General features: G+C 42.4%; 1 protein-coding gene across 2 annotated transcripts in view; it reads left to right on the forward strand.

The window, feature by feature from the left end:
• The window catches only part of TMEM131 (transmembrane protein 131), a 177,336-nt gene that overhangs the window by 150,218 nt on the left and 5,117 nt on the right, over positions 1 to 22,001 (forward strand). Inside the window, exons 32-38 of one of the 2 annotated variants that reach the window (XM_050931968.1) lie at positions 2,528 to 2,703; positions 3,886 to 4,013; positions 5,550 to 5,674; positions 5,851 to 6,009; positions 8,169 to 8,334; positions 20,449 to 20,570; positions 20,671 to 20,767. In XM_050931968.1, the coding sequence (XP_050787925.1) occupies positions 2,528 to 2,703; positions 3,886 to 4,013; positions 5,550 to 5,674; positions 5,851 to 6,009; positions 8,169 to 8,334; positions 20,449 to 20,570; positions 20,671 to 20,767 (973 nt within the window). The remainder of the gene's footprint in view (positions 1 to 2,527; positions 2,704 to 3,885; positions 4,014 to 5,549; positions 5,675 to 5,850; positions 6,010 to 8,168; positions 8,335 to 20,448; positions 20,571 to 20,670; positions 20,768 to 22,001) is intronic. The other variant, XM_050931969.1, reaches the window with a different exon arrangement.

Below are 22,001 nucleotides of genomic sequence, written 5' to 3' on the forward strand. Positions count from 1 at the left end.
GCCACCACTACACCGATATAACGGCGTTTCACTTATAACGCACTAGGGATTTTTGGCTCCCCATGACCGTGTTATATTAGGGTAGCGGTGTATTGTTTACAGTCAACATTTTTTCATTTCATGAAAATATTTCAAGTCATCTAAGGTTTGCTAAGTTTTAAATCAATTACTCTAAGGTTTGATAAGTATGTCTATCTTTACAAAACCTAAATTTTGGGCCAAATTTGACCTAGCTATTTAAATTACCCATTTAACAAGGTCTCTTGTAACAAATCAATAGAGATTTCGTTAGTTAATGTACATCTGTTAAAGAAGCACAATCAACTTGAAATCTACTTTTAAAAACACAAAAGTTCAAGGTGGTTTCATATACACCTGATCTTTAGTACCCCTACCAACTTTTCTATTTTTTACATTAACGTTTTCCTGAACAGGAGACACTGATAACATGAGCCAGGCTTTTAATGGTATTTAGGTTCCTAAATATGAAGTTAGCTACCTAGTTTGATTTTCAGAAGCACCTATATGGATCTTTAGACATCAGAATACCTTTAAAATCTGTCCTTATTTAGTTTGTGCCTTTGACAAAACTTTGTCTAGAGATATAACTAAAAAATGAGACTTTTTCCCCCCAATATTAGTAACTAATAAAAGCAAGGGGAAATTTCCTGAGAGAAATGTAATTTTTTAAACTAGACTGTTTTCTTCCAGCCATTGTTGGATGCTAGAATGAACCTTGCTTGATGTGTAACTTTGTGGTTTTTTCAACCTTCTCAATTGTGATAATGAATAGCCAGATCTAGGAGGAGGAGAAGTCAATCATTAGGTTTGCAAAAATGTTTTAATATATTTCGTGAAGGTTTCTACTAACTATTTTACAATTTAATGTTAGGAGTAATAGCTTCTCAGACGAAGTGAATTGAAAATGAATTTTTGCAGTGTTTGTTAACTTTTATACCCAGAAAAATAGAAGTTTAGGTTATAGGTACAGACTGTGCGGGTACAGCTTTGCACAATGGGGCTCTCTTCACAACTAAGTGTCTTCAGGGTCAGAACCTTATTTTGTGTAGCATTTTTCATGTAACCTTTTATTCCAAAAAGTTTTACACAATGAAATATGGCAACAACCATTATGAATCAGATTCGGTTCCAACATAAGCAGACACAAATCTCAATTGAAATTGCACTCATTTACTAGAGCTGAATTTGGTCTTCTCTCAAAATATTAAAAAACAAAACAGCAGTATGTAGACAATATGGCTTATAAGTGAATGCATTTAGTCTTAAAGCCAGCATCTGAGAAGGATGTTATTAAAAGGTATTGTAGTGGATGGCTGGAAGAAAGTAGTAAGGGAATAACTAGAGGTAATGGCAAGAGAAGCCTATAGATCAGGATGAAGGTGTTTAGCAACAGGTGTGGATTTGTTTGTTTTTGTTTTTAAAGTTGCTCCATATTGATGCTCTTTATGATGTTAACTCATTTCCCTTGCCCAAGAGTCGAAGACATACCATAGTATTTTGTCTACCAAGAGGTCTGGCAGGATTTTGGTAGATCTGTAGATGATGCTCCTTTGAATCTATCCCCCCAGTAAGTTTCCCTGAGCTCAGGCACCTTCAATCTGAAATTGAGAGAAACCAAAAAGAAATAAGTATATTTAAATGTAATTCGCTCCTCTATATATATACATTTGTTGTAGAGACTGGTGGGTGATCTTAACTGTTACAACTAACTTTATAGATAAGTCTATGGATTTTTTTAACACATTTTTCCTGTTTTGGCCTGTAGTAACATTCAAAACATTTGGGCTTAAAATGTAGGACATCAAATTTAGTTTTAAGTATTAAAATTTAACATGGAGAGAACAAAATATGCTGAAGGCAGATTGATGTTTAATCTGTATCCCCCGGCATACTTGTTACATCCTCTCATTAGAACCTTGTAATATTTGTAAATACTCTCCATCAAATTACTGCTGTTCTCAAACAAACAAAAAATGCACAACGGAAGTCTGCAGAGCAGTTCCATTTCTCATTTGTCTGTTAGGGTGATAAAACATTCACAGTGGTTTCTGAAGTGACTGTTGTCAAAATCAGTTTTACATGGTGAAATTTCTAATACTGAACATTCAAACAGAACTCCAGTCACATGGTAGCAGAGAGTCACAGAGGAGAACTATGTATGCCTAAGTGGCCAGTGTCTGTGGAAGGTGGATAATGTTGGTAGGATCTGCGGGAGTAAATGTATGAGTGTTAGTATTGGTCAGAGTCCTTTAGGTTTGACATGACTTGTTTAGATGAAGTGAAGTGGTATAAAGACATATCAGCAAAAGTCTGAAGTTGCACTTTTAACCACCATATGAGAAAAAAGATGCAAATGCTATGGCAGTCCATTTCTCCGTGAACTAAGAGCTGCAGCTGGCTTGGGAGGCTTAGTGATGGATTGTTTTTCGGTGCACAAAGTGGTGCAAAACACTTCCAGTCTTGGAGCACAGCTGCTAATAATCTGGAGCTGCCCTTATCTCCCTAGGGAAAGGGAAACCGTTTCAGCGCAAATCTAAACCACAGAAGAAGAGGGAGGAAAAGGAGAGAAGAGGAAAGGGAAAGCAACAGGAGGATGAACTGAAAGATTCTTTGGCAGATGATGACAGTTCTTCAACCACCACAGAAACCTCCAATCCAGACACAGAACCGCTACTGAAGGAGGTACAGAGCCGTTAGAGAGGGAAGGGTACTTTTCTCAGATACGTGGTGGCTCACCTAAGTAGAAAGCATGGCTTTGCTTTTGAGACACATTCATTTACAGTGAGAGCTGCTACTTATACTGTGTTCGCTGGTGCCAAGAATAGTAATAAGCAGCCTGTTTCCAAATCTCTCTGAGAAATATAGGGATTCTTCCCTTATAGAAAAGAGAACTAAAACGTGCTTGCGTTGCTAACTTGTTTCACTCATAGGACTAAATGATGCTTGGTAATCAGCTACAGCGTCTCAACCACTGGTATATTGGTCAAATGGTCATGATAATGGTTTTGTCTCAAAACATGCATTATGAAACCAAAATAAAACTAATTGGGGAGAACAGAAAGCCGGAGCCAAATTTTGGGCATGTTTTTAATGTGATGAATTTGTTGCAGCAAGAATCCTGCTGTTTTGAAAGCAAAACTGGTTAAATACATGTTAAAATATTTAGGATTTGGTTTGATCAGTTTCTGCTTTGCAAGATGGTTAGTCATTAATTTGACAGTGTAATTTATATCACCTAAGTCATAAAGCACAGAGGGTCCGTAAAATGAAAGAGAAGAAATAACTCAAATGGTGAAGTTGCTTGAACTTGCTATTTCTTTGCTTAAAAGCATCTTGTCTAGTTGAGATATGGAACCACTTCAGTTTTGGGTTGTCTGTCAAATGCAGCCCAGGTCATCAATGACAGAAAGTTACCATCCTCTGACTGATCAGTGACCTATACAAACTGACTTGTCCATCTCCGTCCAAAGTACATAACCAGCATCCTTTTTAACAGTCTCACCAAAGGTCTGAATGAACATGGAGTTGTAGCTACCCTCATGTTCCTACAATAGCCCCCCAAAATCAGGTTTGAAGCACAGTAGTAGGGTAATCTGAGGAAGTTCGTACTGCTGCTGCCTATCTTGTACTGTTTCTGTGGATAAGCAGAGACCGAAATCCTCTAGGAAAGTCAACCACCTTTTGATAGGCATCACTTTCGGGATGGAGGGGCATGGTCACTATTGAGTGTTGAAATGTTATCATCCATTATGCAAATTGCTCACAATTGCTGATGCCACTTTCTCTCTCTGGTTTTTATTGAAACAGAATCCTTCAGTTACTGTTCTTAATGTCTTCTGTGTTACTGTGTGTTGGCTTTTGTAGGAACCAGAAAAGCAAAAGGGAAAACAAGCCATGCCCGAAAAGCATGAAAGTGAAATATTCCAAATAAAACAGAGAGGGAAAAAACTATCAAATATCAAGAAAGAAATTCCAGCAGATGTGAAATCAAGGTGAGCATAATTATAAGGATCTCCTCCTAGTAGGAAGGCTTTATTCTTGAAGGGAAATGTGAAGGTGGAGCTTTCTGTGATCTTCAAGGCTTTGGGCTGCCAGCCTGCTCAGAAAATCCTACTTGTAGCAGCGGCTAACCTTACTTGTCTTCCTTCCTGATGTTGGAGAATATCTGTTTTGTAAATGTAAGGAAACATCTGCCAGGAATGCTGTGCATCATTGAGATACATGCTAGATCTTGAGCAGTGAATCAACTGCACTAATGTGACGCTTTTGGTAATAAACTTCATGTAGAAAAAACGATATGGCCAACATTCCATCAAGTGTTGCAACTACATAATAAAGTACACGGGTCACACCTGTGGTTGATATCAGAAACTCTTGGTGGAATTATAGTCACTGCTACCTCTTCCTCTTGTCTGGTGCTAGAATGATTTTTGCTGTGCCTCTGCATCATCTGTGCCAACGGAGGTTTAGTCTTACTGCACCCACTTCTTTCTGACTCTGCTGACTGGGGAGTTTTATAAAATCACAAATGCCACACCTCTGAATTGCATAATAGATGAAACACAGAATATTAATTTGTGTGTTCCCGCAGGGGTTGTGGCAAATAAATACTAGACTAGCAGAAATCTAGAGTGAGTGTATACACTTTTCCTTCAGACTACTTCTGAAAATGCTGCTTTATATAGTCTCCCCTCTTTCTTTTACCACAATCATATTTTGTTTGCTTTCCAAATAATAGATGGGTATTTATTAATAAACACTTACATTATGACCGCATCCAAAGGCTATACTGAGAATTGTGTTGGGTTTGACTCTCCCTGTCCTGAAGAGTTTACAGTCCGAATGGTTGGGGATTAAGAATAAAATATACAGGCAAATGAGCTTGCTATTGGTTGCAACAGTTTTGTTGTTTTTTAATGTTTAACTGGGAGTTGAGATGGGATGATGGGAGTGGCAGGAATGTTTGAGCTAGTAAGAATAGAAAAAGGAGAAGAAGGGCAGTCACAGCTCATCCCCTACCTAGCGGTGACAGTTTTGTACCATCAGAAAGCTCCAGTGTGGAAAAAAATCACTGGGTTCTTGAAGTTGTGGGTTAGTTTAGAGGCCATAATAAGTCTAAGGGGCCGCAGCATAAAAGGTATAGAGATAGAGTTTGAAGGAGGAGACAGATGGGGTGATAAGGCACCCAGGGATCTGGGTGCGTGACAGTGCAGTGGGATGTAAGAGATGAGGGCAGAGATGTAAACAAAGGCAGACTTACAGTTATGGAGAACTTTGAATGGGAGGAGAAGCTTGACATAAACAAGGAAGGCCAATGCAGAAATTCAAAGAGAAGAGGAGACTTAGAGCAGTAGGAACAGATCATCTTGGCAGCTGCAGTCAGGATGGACTAAAATCAGGGGAGTAATGAGGCAAATCGGAGAAGACCAGACTTGTATAAAACTACACTACGTGTATATACATGAAACTCTTCTGCAATACTTCACTCAGCAACAACGAATAAATCTGTGTTCATGTTTTCACTTTAGTTCCTTGGAGTTGCCATATACTCCCCCACTGGAAAATAAACAGCGCAAAATCTTTTCATCCAAGATGTCTCTTCAGCACATGCTGACAAATGGGTCCAAATCAAGAAACCTCCCGAAAACAAGAGGTACAATATACCAGTTGCTCTTAAACAAGTATTTTGGAGTTTGGAGGATTTTTGTTAAAATACACAAGTAGTTTTTTAAAATTTTCAGTTTTTAGAGTTCTAGCTTCTAGATCTCTGCACAAGGAGAAAGAAGTGCATCTCTTAATGGCTGTGGCTTGCTCTGTTTTTTTGTACAGGTCCAAACAATAAGTTAATGGACAGCAGGCCATCAGCACTAGCAAAATTTCCCACAAGTGGCTCTGGACAGGAATTAGGCAATACCAGCAGTTCAGAAGGGGAAAAAGATTCTCCACCACCAGAGTGGGACTCGGTGCCACTTCACAAAGCAGGCAGCTGTAAGTACAGTTACTGTACAACAGGAGGCTACAGTGTTCTGCAAAACAGCAAGGACTGTTTATTGTGATTCTTGTTTAAATCTTCCCATTCTCTCTACCCACACAATTCTGTTCCTGTTTTTTCTGTAGTGGCCCCCATTTTGATAGAATCTAGTGGTAGTGTGGAGGTCTGAAAATGAGGAGTAGAAACTTGGTATTTCCACAGTTCTTTAGCAATGGGCAGAATGGTGCAAAAGCTGAGAACTGGCGATCGTCTGAAAACAGAATGCACCATTCTTTTAAAATGTGGGCTCCATTTCGTCAGGTCCATTACAGCTGAGGTTAAAACTAGCCAATTTGCATATCCTAGGGAAGCAATAATGAGAACATCTGAAGTAAACAGAGAGCATTTATTAGACGGAACTACTCACTATTACTACTTGCATTTCAGTAGCAGCCAGAGCCCCCAGTAAGAACCAAGACCACCTCATGCTCGGTTTGTACACACATAATAGAAGCAGTCCCTCTCCCAAAGAGCTTACTAAAAAGGTTTACAATGTTATTCCCCTCCCCTGCAGTACCAACCAGGTTTGCCTGAGTATTCTATCCAAGCTGTGTCCCAAAAAAAGCTTATAGATATGAATAATACAAGACGAGAGTATTCTGGTGGGATCAGGGACAGTTTTCCCTCCAACTTGAAGCCAAATGCTACACCTCAATCATTTGTTAGGCAGTCAGGCTTAGAGGGCTGTGTTTGGATCCAACTGATGACTGATACTTCAGGGCAGGGTGTGAAACCAGAGAAACAATCAAACCTGGCTTTATGCCAACAGTGGAGGGGAGGAAATTGTGAAATGCAGAGTTCCTGCTTGATTCCACTTTCTGAGGAAGATCTTTGCCACTGCTGGCACAGATTGCTTTGGATGTAAACGTATGCCTCTTGTAGTGATTATAGTAGCATTTGTTGGTTTTGGTTTTTGTTTTCCTGCCCCTATATATTCATCTTCCCTGGACTGAGAGTTTCAGCCAGGGAGCTTTAGTTCTGGAGTAGGGAGGATGGACATGATTCTACTTCCTAGGTGTGTCAGAGAGAAGCAGCAGCCTTCTGCATTGAGCGAGCAGGCACTAATGAAGACCATAGGAAAAGGTCAGTGTGATAGAAGCTAAGTGGCATGGATGAAAATTTCAGCAGAGGTAGAGCTAAGGCAGGGATGTATAGAGGTGATGATTGTCAGATGTAGGTGATGTGGTAGAATAACAGTTTATGGTCGAGTGTGATGCTAAGGCTATATAGAGTGGAGGAAAATAGGAGATTTTTAATTGAGGAAATGGAGACGAGTTTAAAGACACACCTTTCTCTACCCATTCCATGCTTTTCATTTCCTGCTTTAACTCATTTTGTAAATAAACTACCTGCTGTCTTTGCTCCAATTCACTATCCCAAAAGTATATCGCCAAAGACATTCCTATATAGGTCTGATGTGCAGTCCTGCAGCAATTTTAATTAGCAACTATATCAATATGGGCTTCATGTGCTGCAATGTGCATCAATTTTTTCACTGATAATTCAGAAATCTCCTCCTGTTGTAAACTAAATCTGGTTCTGGATCTAGCTATGTTTGTTCTGCATTAATTAACCTTTAAGAGATTTTTTTTAAAAAAAAACAAAGCGTTTAAACAAAGCGCTGAGAACTAGAACTGTGGGAAAGGTTGACTGGCAAAATTGTTGGAAAACTTTATTTTCACCAAAGTTTGTTCACCTGGTGTTTTAGTAAAAACGATAAACAGCCTTTTCACCTGATTGAAATCTACACAGACTCCATGGGGGAAAGCCAGTACCATGATTTGATAGTTTATTAGCAGAGAATTACAGGCTATACTACAATTAGTTTTTGCTGAAGTTCTGTCACTAGTACAACTCCAGACAGCTTTCCTCCGCCCAGCTTTTTGTGACATTATATTGGATGATATTCATTTCACTTAATTCTCATTTTCTTTCTATGAAAATTTGATATAGGAATATTTCATTCAAATATATTCATGTAACAATATTTATGTATGTAAAAATTTCTGAGAATTTGAGCAGGAGCTACAGTACTTCAGAAAGATGACAAACCTCCTAACAAGTGGCCTATGTGGTGAAATGAATACTATAAGATCTTCTTTGCTTGGTTTCCCAGCTACCGACAACCTTTATAAACTGTCTCTGCAAACCCTCAACGCAGATGCTTTCTTGAAACAACGACAGACCTCACCAACTCCTGCCTCTCCATCTCCACCGCCTCCATCTCTAGCTTTTGTGCAACGGAGCACTTACAGTAGTATTGTGAACAGCAGTTGCAGCAAGTAAGTTGAAATCTCTACCTCATGTTAAGCAAGTTTTCAGTCTTTTTGCAGTTATGTGAAGCTCTTAGAAATGTACAAATTAGAGGTGGAAAAAGAGCTATCAGGTTATCTCAGTCATCCCCCTGACAGTATATTTCCCTAAAGTATATTTCTTAATGTGTTTTCTCTCCCTTTTGTATGGGAAATGAAAAGGGTATTAAGTGTCAATGGTTCTTGATTTAAAATGCTCTGAATTTGTTCTTGAGTATGTACCACTCCTGTAATTTTGCAATGGATTGGGGTTTCTTAACTTTGATTCTTCAATATGGCAAATTGGGAAACTGTGTTATCATAGACCACTGCTTGAGGTTGAAATGCTGCTGCTGAGACCTCTGTATCCATGATTTTACTGCTGCTTCTTTTGAGAAGCTGAAATTGATATAACAACTGAATTTCTCTGACACTTGCATTTTAAGCTGTTTGAGTATTGTTGGGCAAAATGTATTGATTCACTGTAAGGTGAATCAATATATACCTGCCCCTGAAAATTTCCATTTCATGCATCTGACGAAGTCGATATTCACCCATGAAAGCTCATGCTCCAAAACATCTGTTAGTCTATAAGATGCCACAGGATTCTTTGCTACTTTTACAGATCCAGACTAACACAGCTACCCCTCTGATAATTGTCATCATAGAATCATAGAATATCAGGGTTGGAAGGGACCTCAGGAGGTCATCTAGTCCAACCCCCTGCTCAAAGCCGGACCAATTCCCAACTAAATCATCCCAGCCAGGGCTTTGTCAAGCCTGACCTTAAAAACCTCTAAGGAAGGGTATTCCGCCACCTCCCTAGGTAACCCATTCCAGTGCTTCACCACCCTCCTCGTGAAAAGATTTTTCCTAATATCCAACCTTAAACCTCCCCCACTGCAACTTGAGACCATTGCTCATTGTTCTGTCATCAGGTACCACTGAGAACGGTCTAGGTCCATCCTCTTTGGAACCCCCTTTTAGGTAGTTGAAAGCAGCTACCAAATCCCCCCTCATTCTTCTCTTCTGCATACTAAACAATCCCAGTTCCCTCAGCCTCTCCTCATAAGTCATGTGCTCCAGCCCCCTAATCATTTTTTGTTGCCCTCTTTCCAATGTTTCCACATCCTTCTTGTAGCGTGGGGCCCAAAACTGGACACAGTACTCCAGATGAGGCCTCAGCAATGCCGAATAGAGGGGAATGATCATGTCCCTCGATCTGCTGGCAATGCCCCTACTTATACAGCCCAAATGCCGTTTGTCTTCTTGGCAAGAGGGGCACACTGTCGACTCATGTCCAGCTTCTCGTCCATTGTAACCCCTAGGTCCTTTTCTGCAGAACCACTTCCTAGCCATTTGGTCCCTAGTCTGTAAGAGTGAATGAGATTCTTCCATCTCAAGTGCCGGACTCTGCACTTGTCCTTGTTGAACCTCATCAGACTTCTTTTGGCCCAATCCTCCTATTTGTCTAGATACTTCTGTATCCTATCCCTACCCTCTAGCGTATCTGCCACTCCTCCCAGTTTAGTGTCATCTGCATACTTGCTGATAGTGCAGCCCATGCCATCCTCCAGATCATTAATGAAGATATTGAACAAAAACGGCCCCAGGACCGACCCTTGGGGCACTCCGCTTTAAACCAGCTGCCAACTAGACATGGAGCCATTGATCACTACCAGTTGAGTCCGATGATCTAACCAGCTTTCTATCCACCTTACAGTCCATTCATCCAGCCCATACTACTTTAACTTACTGGCAAGAATACTGTGGGAGACCGTATCAAAAGCTTTGCTAAAGTCAAGGAATAACACATCCACTGCTTTCCCCTCATCCACAGACCAGTTATCTCCTCATAGAAGGCAATTAGGTTAGTCAGGCATGAGTTGCCCTTGGTGAATCCATGCTGATTGTTCCTGATCACTTTCCTCTCCTCTGAGTGCTTCAGAATTGATTCCTTGAGGACCTGTAGTTCCCCAGATCCTCCTCCTTCCCTTTTTAAAAGATGGCCACTACATTAGCCTTTTTCCAGTCATCCGGGAATCCTGTCGATCGCCATGAGTTTTCAAAGATAATGGCCAATGGCTCTACAATCATATCCGCCAACTCCTTTAGCACCCTCGGATGCAGCGCATCCGGCCCCATGGATTTGTGCTCGTCTTGTTTTTCTAAATAGTCCCGAATCACTTCTTTCCCCCAAAGAGGGCTGATCACCTTCTTCCCATACTGTGCTGCTCAATGCAGCAGTCTGGGAGCTGACCTTGTTTGTGAAGATGGAGGCAAAAAAATCACTGAGTACATTTAGTTTTTTCCACATCCTCTGTCTCTATTTATCTCTCCATTGTGATAATCTGTGGTTTCCCTTGGGTTTAATGTCTGTTGTTTATCTTTGTAGGAAACCGAGGGCAGGTCTATGCTTAAACGCTATAGTGGCGCAATAGCACTGGTGCAGCTGCGCCGCTGTAGAACTTCAGTGAAGACTACCTTGCCGAGAGGAGAGCTGCTTCTGTAGGCAGAGTTAATCCACATCCGCAAGAGGCAATAGCTGTGTTGATGGGAGAAGCCCTGTTGTCAACATATTTCTGCCTACACCAGGGGTTAGATCAGTATAAGTGCGTTGCTCAGGGGTGTGAAAAATCCACACCTCTGAGCAACGCTGTTATACTGATGTAAGTTTACAGTGTAGACCTGGCCTGACATCTTCCTGGTTTTACTAGCTTTACCCAGTTTATTGAAAAGAATGTCATATACTACTTTTATCCAGTAAGAACGCAATATAATTATAGATCTACTATCATTTTATTACTTCCAGAGTCATCCATTTACAGGATACTGATACTTTATTGATCACACATTTATCAAACTTAGAAGAAATAATATTTCATGCATATCATAGTAGAGACGTTATCTCAAATCTGTGCAGTGCTTTTAAAAGCTTGGGATCATCCATGTAACACAGATAACTGGGAATCTGATATAAAAAATCCTGCTCATCTTAACTCTATATTTAGTGATAAAAACTAGAAATGTACTTCTTAATTGCCTATATGTCCTAACCGTCTGATTATCAAATGTCTACAATTACACATAAACAGTTTTTAAAAGCATAGATTATATGGAATTAGCTGATTCTGCTGATTGGTGCCGTTCTACAGTAGGCTCTTATAAGCATATAGGGGAAATGGTAAACGTAAGCTAGAATGGTGTTGCATTTTCCCATAAAGCTGTATTTCTATAGCCCTACTGATGCTGACAGCAGTGTAGCCATGAAAAATTGATTCCCACCTGCATTTTCTTTTGATTTAAAAAAAAAAAAATTCTGTTGCTACTGAGTGGTGTAATCTCAATATTCCTCCTTGTACACCTCTACCCCAGTATATTGCGGTTCTCAAGAGACAAAAAATCTCACCGCATTATAGGTGAGACCACGTTATATCAAACTTGCTTTGGCACTCACCCCACCCCACCCCCCGTTCCTTGTTCCCTGACCATCCCCTCCCCTCCAGAGACCCCTGTCCCTAGTCACCCCCAGGACCTCACCCCCTACCCAACCCCCCTGTCCCTTGACTGCTCCGACCCCTATCCACACACTCTGCCCCCTGACAGGCACTCACCGGCAGCACCAGGAAGCAGAGCAACGTGGCCCCAGCCCGCTCCACTCCGCCAGCTCCCAGCCACGGCGCTCCGCTTCCCACTGCCGGTGAGTACGGGGAGGTTGGGGAAAGGACGCCCCCCGTACTTACCTGTGGCGGGAAGTGGAGCACTGCGGCTGGGAGCTGGCGGAGTGGAGCGGACTGGAGCCAAGCTGCTCCACTTCCGCCGCTGCCAATGAGTGTGGGTGGGATCCCTTCCCCAAAGCCCCCTTCCCCGAGCGACACGGCTGGGGCCAGGGTGAGGGAAGCAGAGCGGGCTGCTCCCAGCCCCCTGCTAATCCCCCGGGCCACTCTGAGACTGCGGGGCCCCCAAAATTGCCCCCCCTACCCACAGCTCCTGTCTCCTAGACCCTGGGGTGGAGGAGCCCCTGACCGCCCCCGAGACCTTCTGCCCCTTATCTAACCCCTCGGCCCCAGGCCGGCACCCTTAACACGCTGCTCAGAGCAGCGTATCAGAGCTTTACCGCGTTGTATGCGAACCCATGTTATATTGGGTTGCATTATATCTGGGTAGAGGTGCAATTGAAAAACGTACTGCCCTAAAGTATAAAAATATACATATTTTACTTCCTTGGGCACAGTTAATAATCTTTACTGAAAGAAAATCATATATATTTCCAAATAAAATTTAAAAATCCAGCAGCTAAAGTTAGATCCTGTGCCCCTACTGTTATAGACTGAGACTAAGTAACATTAAAATAGAGTGACTTCTCTTAATATTTTTACTTTCCCTTATACAAATTCACCTCAATATTTGCAGTATTTCCTATATATCCAGGGAACAGTAAAATACTGAGGTAATGTTATAGAACATAGGTCATACTTAAAAGATTAACTTTCTGCTCAGATTTTATGTAACTCGATGTTTCTCAACATTTGATGGCTAAAATATGGCTGCATATCAACAGTCTTTCTTACCAGCTTACAGTAGCAAAACTAGAGAATAGGCTTGTTACATTTTTCAAGTCAGCACTGGCTCAGTCATCTGCTCATTTAAGAATACTCAAGGCCTTATCCGGTGCCCACTGAAATCAACTGAAAGACTTTCATTAATTTCAGTGAGGATTGGCAGTGGCCTTTAATCAGGATGATGCTTAAATTTTCATCCAGTGTGTTTGGGTAGATGTGCTTGTTTTGTGGGGATTAAAATGACTGAAATGGGACGATTCTGTCCTCTGCTAACAGTAGTCTGAAATTTAGTTTGTCTGGAAGTTGTAATTCTGAGTAGTTAATTAAAAAAATTAATTACCACCATATGCCTAGGAGTACTAGTCATGGACCAGGACTCCATTGTGCTGGGTGCTGTACAGACACAAAACAAAGACTGGTCCCTGCCTTGAACAGCCTAAGTATAAGATGAGATATCAAATGGATACAGAGAGACAGATTGGCGAGTACAAGAACACAGTGGTACCACATTGGTCAGCCTGATGGACAGTGGGCTCTGCACATCAACCAACTAACTCTTAAATATTTTGTAGGCATCATGTCAAAGGAGAGTTTGAAGGAGGATAATGAGGTAGCTCTTCAGATGTTTACAGGGAGCTCCTCCAAGTGGAAGATGTCTGAAGATGTAGTAAGTGGCCAGTGGAGTCTGGAGGTAGTTGCTGACTGGAGGCAGGAGTCAACATTTCAATACTGAATGAGAAGTCATAGATAGTAGGGTGGGAATAGGCTCTGAAGACCCTTGTAAATGAAGACAAGAAGCTTAGGTTTGGTGTGAATGAACAGGGGGAGTCACTGGAGAGATTCAAAGAAAAGGTTGACATGATCAAAGCAACAGGCCCTTAATATCATCTTTGAGCAGCCTTCTGAATGGATATCAGTAGGGAAAGACTGCATTTTTTCAAGGCCAGAGAGTTGTTGCAGTAATTAAGATGAGAGCATGGATGACAGCTTTAGCTGTGTGGAGGGCTTCTGTTCCTTCTCAGCAATCTCCAAGACAGGATGACACATTCGAGGACCAGGAAAGAACACCGGACAAGGAAGCTACTCCACAGTCTAATATTTCTTCTTTCTCTCTTCAGAGCTGTCATCTCATGTTTACTATTTCAGACAGTTTCAAGATCTGATCATTCCTATTAGAAGTAGTGCAGAAAATATGGTAAAAATTGTTTAACATATTGCATACATTGTCATCAGCATGGAGAGCCCTCCCTATTTTCTAGAACCTACCCAGTCCATCTGGCAGAATCCTGTTACTACTCCCCCACCCCCACTACTAAAAGACCAAACAAAAAGTATTGTGTCCCAGCTGGGGGATGGGAGTTTTATTTCCTCTGCCCACACCCCTACTCCACCCCCACTGAGTTCTTCAGTCATGGGCAAAGACTACTCCTCATGACAAGGATCACAAGTATTTGGACCTTTTGGGGCACAGGTGATTCTGGAAAAATACAATCACATTAATTATTCAACAGTAAGCTCTTACTGAACATCTACCACAAGAGCAGTTTCAAGTCATTGTTGCAGAAGGGCAGCTCTTGGCTAAAATAGCCCTGCAAGCTTCTCTGGCAGCTGATACAGCAGGTCTTTCTACTGCTACAGCTCATAGACTCATAGACTCTAGGACTTGAAGGGACCTCGAGAGGTCATCGAGTCCAGTCCCCTGCCCTCATGGCAGGACCAAATACTGTCTAGACCATCCCTAATAGACATTTATCTAACCTACTCTTAAATATCTCCAGAGATGGAGATTCCACAACTTCCCTAGGCAATCTATTCCAGTGTTTAACTACCCTGACAGTTAGGAACTTTTTCCTAATGTCCAACCTAAATCTCCCTTGCTGCAGTTTAAGCCCATTGCTTCTTGTTCTATCATTGGAGGCTAAGGTGAACAAGTTTCCTCCCTCCTCCTGATGACACCCTTTTAGATACCTGAAAACTGCTATCATGTCCCCTCTCAGTCTTCTCTTTTCCAAACTAAACAAACCCAATTCCTTCAGCCTTCCTTCATAGATCATGTTCTCAAGACCTTTAATCATTCTTGTTGCTCTTCTCTGGACCCTCTCCAATTTCTCCACATCTTTCTTGAAATGCGGTGCCCAGAACTGGACACAATACTCCAGTTGAGGCCTAACCAGCACAAAGTAAAGCGGAAGAATGACTTCTCGTGTCTTGTTTACAACACACCTGTTAATGCATCCCAGAATCACGTTTGCTTATTTTGCAACAGTATCACACTGTTGACTCATATTAAGCTTGTGGTCCACTATGACCCCTAGATCTCTTTCTGCCATACTCCTTCCTAGACAGTCTCTTCCCATTCTGTATGTGTGAAACTGATTGTTCCTTCCTAAGTGGAGCACTTTGCATTTTTCTTTATTGAACTTCATCCTGTTTACCTCAGACCATTTCTCCAATTTGTCCAGATCATTTTGAATTTTGACCCTGTCCTCCAAAGCAGTTGCAATCCCTCCCAGTTTGGTATCGTCCGCAAATTTAATAAGCGTACTTTCTATGCCAACATCTAAATCGTTGATGAAGATATTGAACAGAACAGGTCCCAAAACAGACCCCTGCGGAACCCCACTTGTTATACCTTTCCAGCAGGATTGGGAGCCATTAATAACTACTCTCTGAGTACGGTTATCCAGCCAGTTATGCACCCACCTTATAGTAGCCCCATCTAAATTGCATTTTCCTAGTTTATCTATAAGAATATCATGCGAGACCGTATCAAATGCCTTACTAAAGTCTAGGTATATCACATCCACTGCTTCTCCCTTATCCACAAGGCTCGTTATCCTATCAAAGAATGTTATCAGATTAGTTTGACACGATTTGTTCTTTACAAATCCATGCTGGCTATTCCCTATCACCTTACCACCTTCCAAGTGTTTGCAGATTATTTCTTTAATTACCTGCTCCATTATCTTCCCTGGCACAGAAGTTAAACTAACTGGTCTGTAGTTTCCTGGGTTGTTTTTATTTCCCTTTTTATAGATGGGCACTATATTTGCCCCCTTCCAGTCTTCTGGAATCTCCCCCGTCTCCCATGATTTCCCAAAGATAATAGCTAGAGGCTCAGATACCTCCTCTATTAACTCCTTGAGTATTCTAGGATGCATTTCATCAGGCCCTGGTGACTTGCAGGCATCTAACTTTTCTAAGTGATTTTTTACTTGCTCTTTTTTTATTTTATCTTCTAAACCTACCCTCTTCCCCTAAGCATTCACTATACTAGACATTCCTTCAGACTTCTCAGTGAAGACCGAAAGAAAGAAGTCATTAAGCATCTCTGCCATTTCCAAGTCTCCCGTTACTGTTTCCCCCTCCTTACTGAGCAGTGGGCCTACCCTATCCTTGGTCTTCCTCTTGCTTCTAATGTATTGATGATAAAAAGTCGTCTTGTTTCCCTTTATTCCCATAGCTAGTTTGAGCTCATTTTGTGCCTTTGCCTTTCTAATCTTGCCTCTGCATTCCTGTGTTATTTGCCTATAGTCATCCTTTGTGATCTGACCTAGTTTCCATTTTTTATATGACGCCTTTTTATTTTGTAGGTCACGCAAGATCTCGTGGTTAAGCCAAGGTGGTCTTTTGCCACATTTTCTATCTTTCCTAACCATCGGAATAGCTTGCTTTTGGGCCCTTAATAGCGTCCCTTTGAAAAACTGCCAACTCTCCTCAGTTGTTTTTCCCCTCAGTCTTGATTCCCATGGGACCTTACCTCCCGGGATGAACGGTGAGGGCGACAGATGGGTGTCTCCGTCCCCCTCAGCAGAGAGTCTCCAACCACCACTACCCTACGTTTCTTATTATCAGCAGACCTCCCAGCCTTAGGGGTACGAGGCTTCCCCTCCTTAACTGTTGGGGGTGATTCCTTCTCTCCTGTATCAAGAAGAGCATAACGGTTATCTATTATCACAGCAGGAGGGTTTGCAGCAGGGGTGGAGCACTGCCCGCTGCCAGAAGTAACCAGCTGCCAGTGTCCACCCTAAGCCATCTCCTCCTCCACTGGTGTGTCAGATACACCCTGAGCCATCTCCTCCTCCACTGGTGTGTCAGTAGTCCTGTGAACTGGGACAGCTACGTCAGCTGTCTCTACATGAATACTGAATCATTAGCAACCTGTTCACTTCTGAACCTCTCCATGAAAACCACATTCCTAGTGGTTACTACTTCTGCCCAAAAGGCAGGAGAAACTGTAAGCTTTATATGAAGGGTCAACTGTTTCCATCTTTGTCAAAGGTAACGTTTCTCTTTGACTATATCCACACTTTTTACCCAAGATTACTTTGGATTTTCATATCAATGAATCAATTCATCTTCCAGTGGTCTATCGCAAGCCTCATCAGTCAAGACAGGAAGTTGGTCTTTCTACCTTAGATGTTGGGAGAGCATTGACTATCTATCTGGACAAGACTAGACTTTTTTGATCTTCTCTGAGATTTTGTTTTTATGCCAACAGAGCTAAAGGGGTACCAGAGATTACCTAGATGCTTCCTAATTTTCTGGTTGTGTGCTTCTTTTGTTATACACTTTCTAATGTACTCTGCCTGCTTAAGGTCATTGCTCATTCTACCAGATTGCATTGCATATCTGTGGCCCTACTAAAGGGCATGTCTGTTTGCAGAAATATGCAAGGTTGCTGCGTGGGCTTGGATCCACACTTCCTCAAAACATTATATGTTGGTCAGTGCTTCCTGGGCAGATGCTGCCTTTGGCTCTGCAGTCCTGCTGGCAGCCTTAGACTGAATTCCAAAGCGTCCATGTTCTTCAGGGGGTACCATTAAGGAGTCACCTCAAATGGAGCACACATCGCAACACGACTCTGAGAGGTTACTGGAGTTCTTTGAGATGGGTGTCCCTGTGAGTGCTTCAGTACCTGCTCTCTTTCTACTCTGCTTTGGAGTCACCTTCTTGGGGCTTTGCAGTGGAGAAGGAACTGAGGGAAGTTTTTGGGAACAAGAATCTGAGAGGCATATGCGGGGGTCGAATGGGCACTGACACCAACCATCTTTCAAGGTGCGTGCACACCTCAAGAAGAACTCCAAGAACTGAACAAGGAAAATTAATCTCTCCCTGAGTGGTGTGTACCTAAGATAGATTTGTTCACTTTGCCTCTCTGCAAAGTTACTAGTTTTCTACAGACGGCATTGAGTGAAGCACACCGAGAATAAAAGCCTTCTGTGCCTAGTGGAAGTTGGGGAGTTGATGTACACGTTTCCCTCATTAACTGTAGTAGTAAAGGGCCCGACCAGCTCATGAAAGAGAGAAACTGGCTCGTCACATGTAAACTCTGACCCTTACTACAGCCCAGCTCAGGATAGCATGGCTCCTAAGGGGATAGAGATGTGCCTAAGCATGTGTCTGAAGTCCTGTCTGCTCAGGAGTCTTCCAGAAAAGCAAAACAATGAAAGGAGAGAGAACCAGTTTGACTTTCTTCTCCTGTCTTAGTATGTGCTACAGATCTCATCTGTAAAACACATTTCACAGCCATTTCAACTTCATAGCTATATAGAAAATAGACCAATTTCTCTGCAGCCCGAAGTCATCAGTCTTATGAGGGACTTCATTGCATTTAAAACCTCCCACTAAAAGAGATTGTTGTAAGATATTAACATGGTATTTAGGAAGCTACTAAACATACCCTTGAGTCACTGAATACTTGGGATGTTCAGGCACCTAAATTCCTTTCAAAGGCATTGCTTAAATTCCACCTTAATTAAAACAGTTATCCAGCCAACTTTCTTCCTCTGCCTTTATGCCATTCCCAGCAAGGCTCTTCTACAAAAATTAAACATAAGCAGGTCCTGAAGTGTTCATCTGTAGTGAAACTTAAAAGCCCTTAGAAAGGGCTTTAAGTTTTCTGTTTCAGTTTAAGCTGATACACTAGGTTATGCTGTTTCCAAGAGCCATGGTCAAATGGCTGGCTGCATCTCGTATTTTTGTTCCTTTGTTCCTTGTATTTTTGTAAGTTTATAGATATGTGGTATGGTTAGTCCAGGGATCAGCAACCTTTGGCATGCGGCTCGCCAGGGTAAGCACCCTGGTGGGCCAGGCCGGTTTGTTTACCTGCCACGTCTGCAGGTTTGGCCGATCACAGCTCTCACTGGCTGTGGTTCACTGCTCCAGGCCAATGGGGGCTGCGGGAAGTGGCACAGGCTGAGGGACGTGCTGGTCGCCGCTTCCTGTTGCCTCCATTGGCTTGGAGTGGCGAACTGCGGCCAGTGGGAGCCACGATTGGCCAAACCTGCGGACGCGGCAGGTAAACAAACCAGCCTGGCCCTCCAGGGGGCTTACCCTGGTGACCCATGTGCCAAAGGTTGCCAATCCCTGGGTTAGTCAGAGAGGAATGTATCACATGCCCCCAGGATCTGATAATTATTTAACAGTGAGATTTGGAGGACAGCCACATGAAGTTACTTGCGTGCTTCTATGAAGTGTTACTGTGTGGCCTCACCACAAGCTTGTAAACTTAGCCCAGCAGTGCTATAGGAATTCTCTGAACTAGCCGTGCTCCAGGTCTCCCACTCCAAAGTAGCTTTATTTTCTGGTGTAACTTTCTGTCTCTTGATATATTTTATCCCTCCATTAAGTAACTTCTAAGATAGGTTAATCTGAATAAAGCTCATTCCTGCCTTGCAGTATATTTGCTTCTGCTTGTACTTGTAACTTTTCTGTTCATATAGGTAAGTTTACTTCTAAAATACCTTGAGAGAAATACTCTGGAAATTAAGTCTCCAAGAGTGGGGACCTATTTCAGCTGGCACCTTTTGAAAATAAAATTACTTCCCATGTAATGTTTGCTGAAGACAGAAGGATATATTAGATCATTGCGCCATTGAGCACCTCCCTTCAGAGCCCAATATTCTGTAATCCATTTGATTTTTTCAAAATCTGTACATCTCTACCTTTTGCGTACAAAGCAGCTAATGGCAGGAGGCACTAGGATTTAGAAATGGTTGCATTGCAGGGCAGAATGTGACTCCATCAAAGCTAGAAGCATGGACCCAAATCTGATGGTCTTCTGCAACCTGTATAAGTAATTTTTCCATTCACCTACCTTTGTCCTCACCCCACATCCTAACTTTAATTCATCCTCCAAAGGGGTCCTCCATATCCTGAATAATCGAACCCTTCTTGCCTTTATTTTCTACGTCCTGCCTAACCAAACTCTTCTTCCAGATTAAGAAAACTAATATGTTTCTTCTAGATCTCAGCAGTGCTGCTGCTTGGAGCCTTTGTGTTTGTAATCACTCAATAGTAATTCCTTTGCTTGATTATGTAGTCAAATTATTGACATCTGGTTGTTCTAGTCACAGATCTAAATGTCAACAGGATAATTAAAAGCTGGGCTTTGGGAACTAGTGTGGTATTGTATTCTGGTCAAAAAGGTCAGTAAGCTATTTCTGTAATAACTTTATATCATTGCAAAGCCAGTTAAATACTAGTCCTGAGAACTTCCTTTTGTAATAATCCCAGCATTACCTTTTTTTTCCCCACCCAGTGAAACAAAAAGCAAGCCCCTTAATGGTATCAAACACAAGTTGGCAAAGGCAGCCTCTCTCCCTGGCAGGAACGGAAATCCCACCTTTGCTGCTGTAGCCGCAGGTTACGACAAGAGCCCAGGTAATGGAACTGTTTTGGAGTAATATCTATTGCTGCACAGTGTTAAATGATGTTCTTGTACCATTTCATTGCTTTACTCAATTTGAATTCATTGTTGCAGGTGGTAGTGGATTACCAAAGGCTTTACCAAATAAAACAGATGTTTCTGACAATAGGAGCATTTCTCACACACCCGTTGACAGCGATGGCTCTGACAGGTAACTAATACACTTTTAGAAATCATCCCCCCCTCACCACCCGTATAAAAACCCTAGAGAATACACAGGAAGTTAACAGAGGCATCCTCTGCATGGCTAGGAGGAGCTCATTCTGGTTCCTAGAAGGGATGCTTTTATTAAAAATTTTAGGGGTGGATATCGGAAGATGACCTTCTAAACATGAGTACCATTAGCATGTCCAAGTTTCAGAACTATATGCATGACTTGGAAGTAGGGGAAAGTGTCCTTCATGGCATCTGATTCTTACCCTTTAACTCTTTTTCCCCTTGTGAGACAACTCTATCTTTGTCCCCATCCAAACAATAGGGAACCCACGTGGCTTTCTCAGCATCTTGAGAAGAATGCACTAGGTTCACCTGATGTAATCTATAGGTGGAATTTCTGACTACAGAGCAGGGGAACAAAGTGCAACACTCTTCCTCTCCTAATGTAACCTTGAAGGCGGGAATGGTGACTGCATTTCCCAATGTTGAGGGCAGAAGCAGAGTGTAGTCAGACTAACTGATACTCGCCAGTTGGCAGCGTGACCTATGTGAAGTGGGAATGAATGTTACACCAGTGTGATTATTAAGGCAATGGGCAAGAGGAGAAAATGAGCTTTGAGGGAGCATGTGTTTGTCACACATCTAGTAACTGTTATGGAATAAGAACTAGCAGGGGCGGCTCTAGACATTTCGCTGCCCCAAGCACAGCAGCATGCCGCGGGGGACGCTCTGCCAGTCACTGGTCCCGCGGCTTCGGTGGACCTCCTGCAGACGTGCCTGCGGAGGGTCCGCTGGTCCTGAGGCTCCACAGAAGCCGTGAGACCAGCGGACCCTCTGCAGGCGTGCCTGCGGGAGGTCCACCGAAGCCGCGGGACGAGCGGACCAGCTACCAAAAGCTGCCTGCCGCCCTCCTGGCGACCAGCAGGGTGCCTCCCATGGTATGCCGCCCCAAGCACGTGCTTGGCTTGCTGGGGCCTGGAGCCGCCCCTGAGAACTAGACATCAACTCAGCTTCTGCCTTTCTGACCAAGCTTCTCCCTTCCTCCCCCGATTTGTTATTGATCCCAGTAAACCTATCTGCTTTTCAATAAATTTAAATCCAGAAACTACAAACTTAGTAATTAAATGGCTTTCTTTTAAGGGATCTCTCAAATAATTTAGAACCTAGACTTCACCTGGCTGGTAGAGAATTTCTCCTAGATTGTGACTCCAAAAGCTTCTGAGAAATTG

Source organism: Gopherus flavomarginatus, chromosome 1, assembly GCF_025201925.1.
Source record: "Gopherus flavomarginatus isolate rGopFla2 chromosome 1, rGopFla2.mat.asm, whole genome shotgun sequence".
NCBI classification, from domain to species: domain Eukaryota; kingdom Metazoa; phylum Chordata; order Testudines; family Testudinidae; genus Gopherus; species Gopherus flavomarginatus.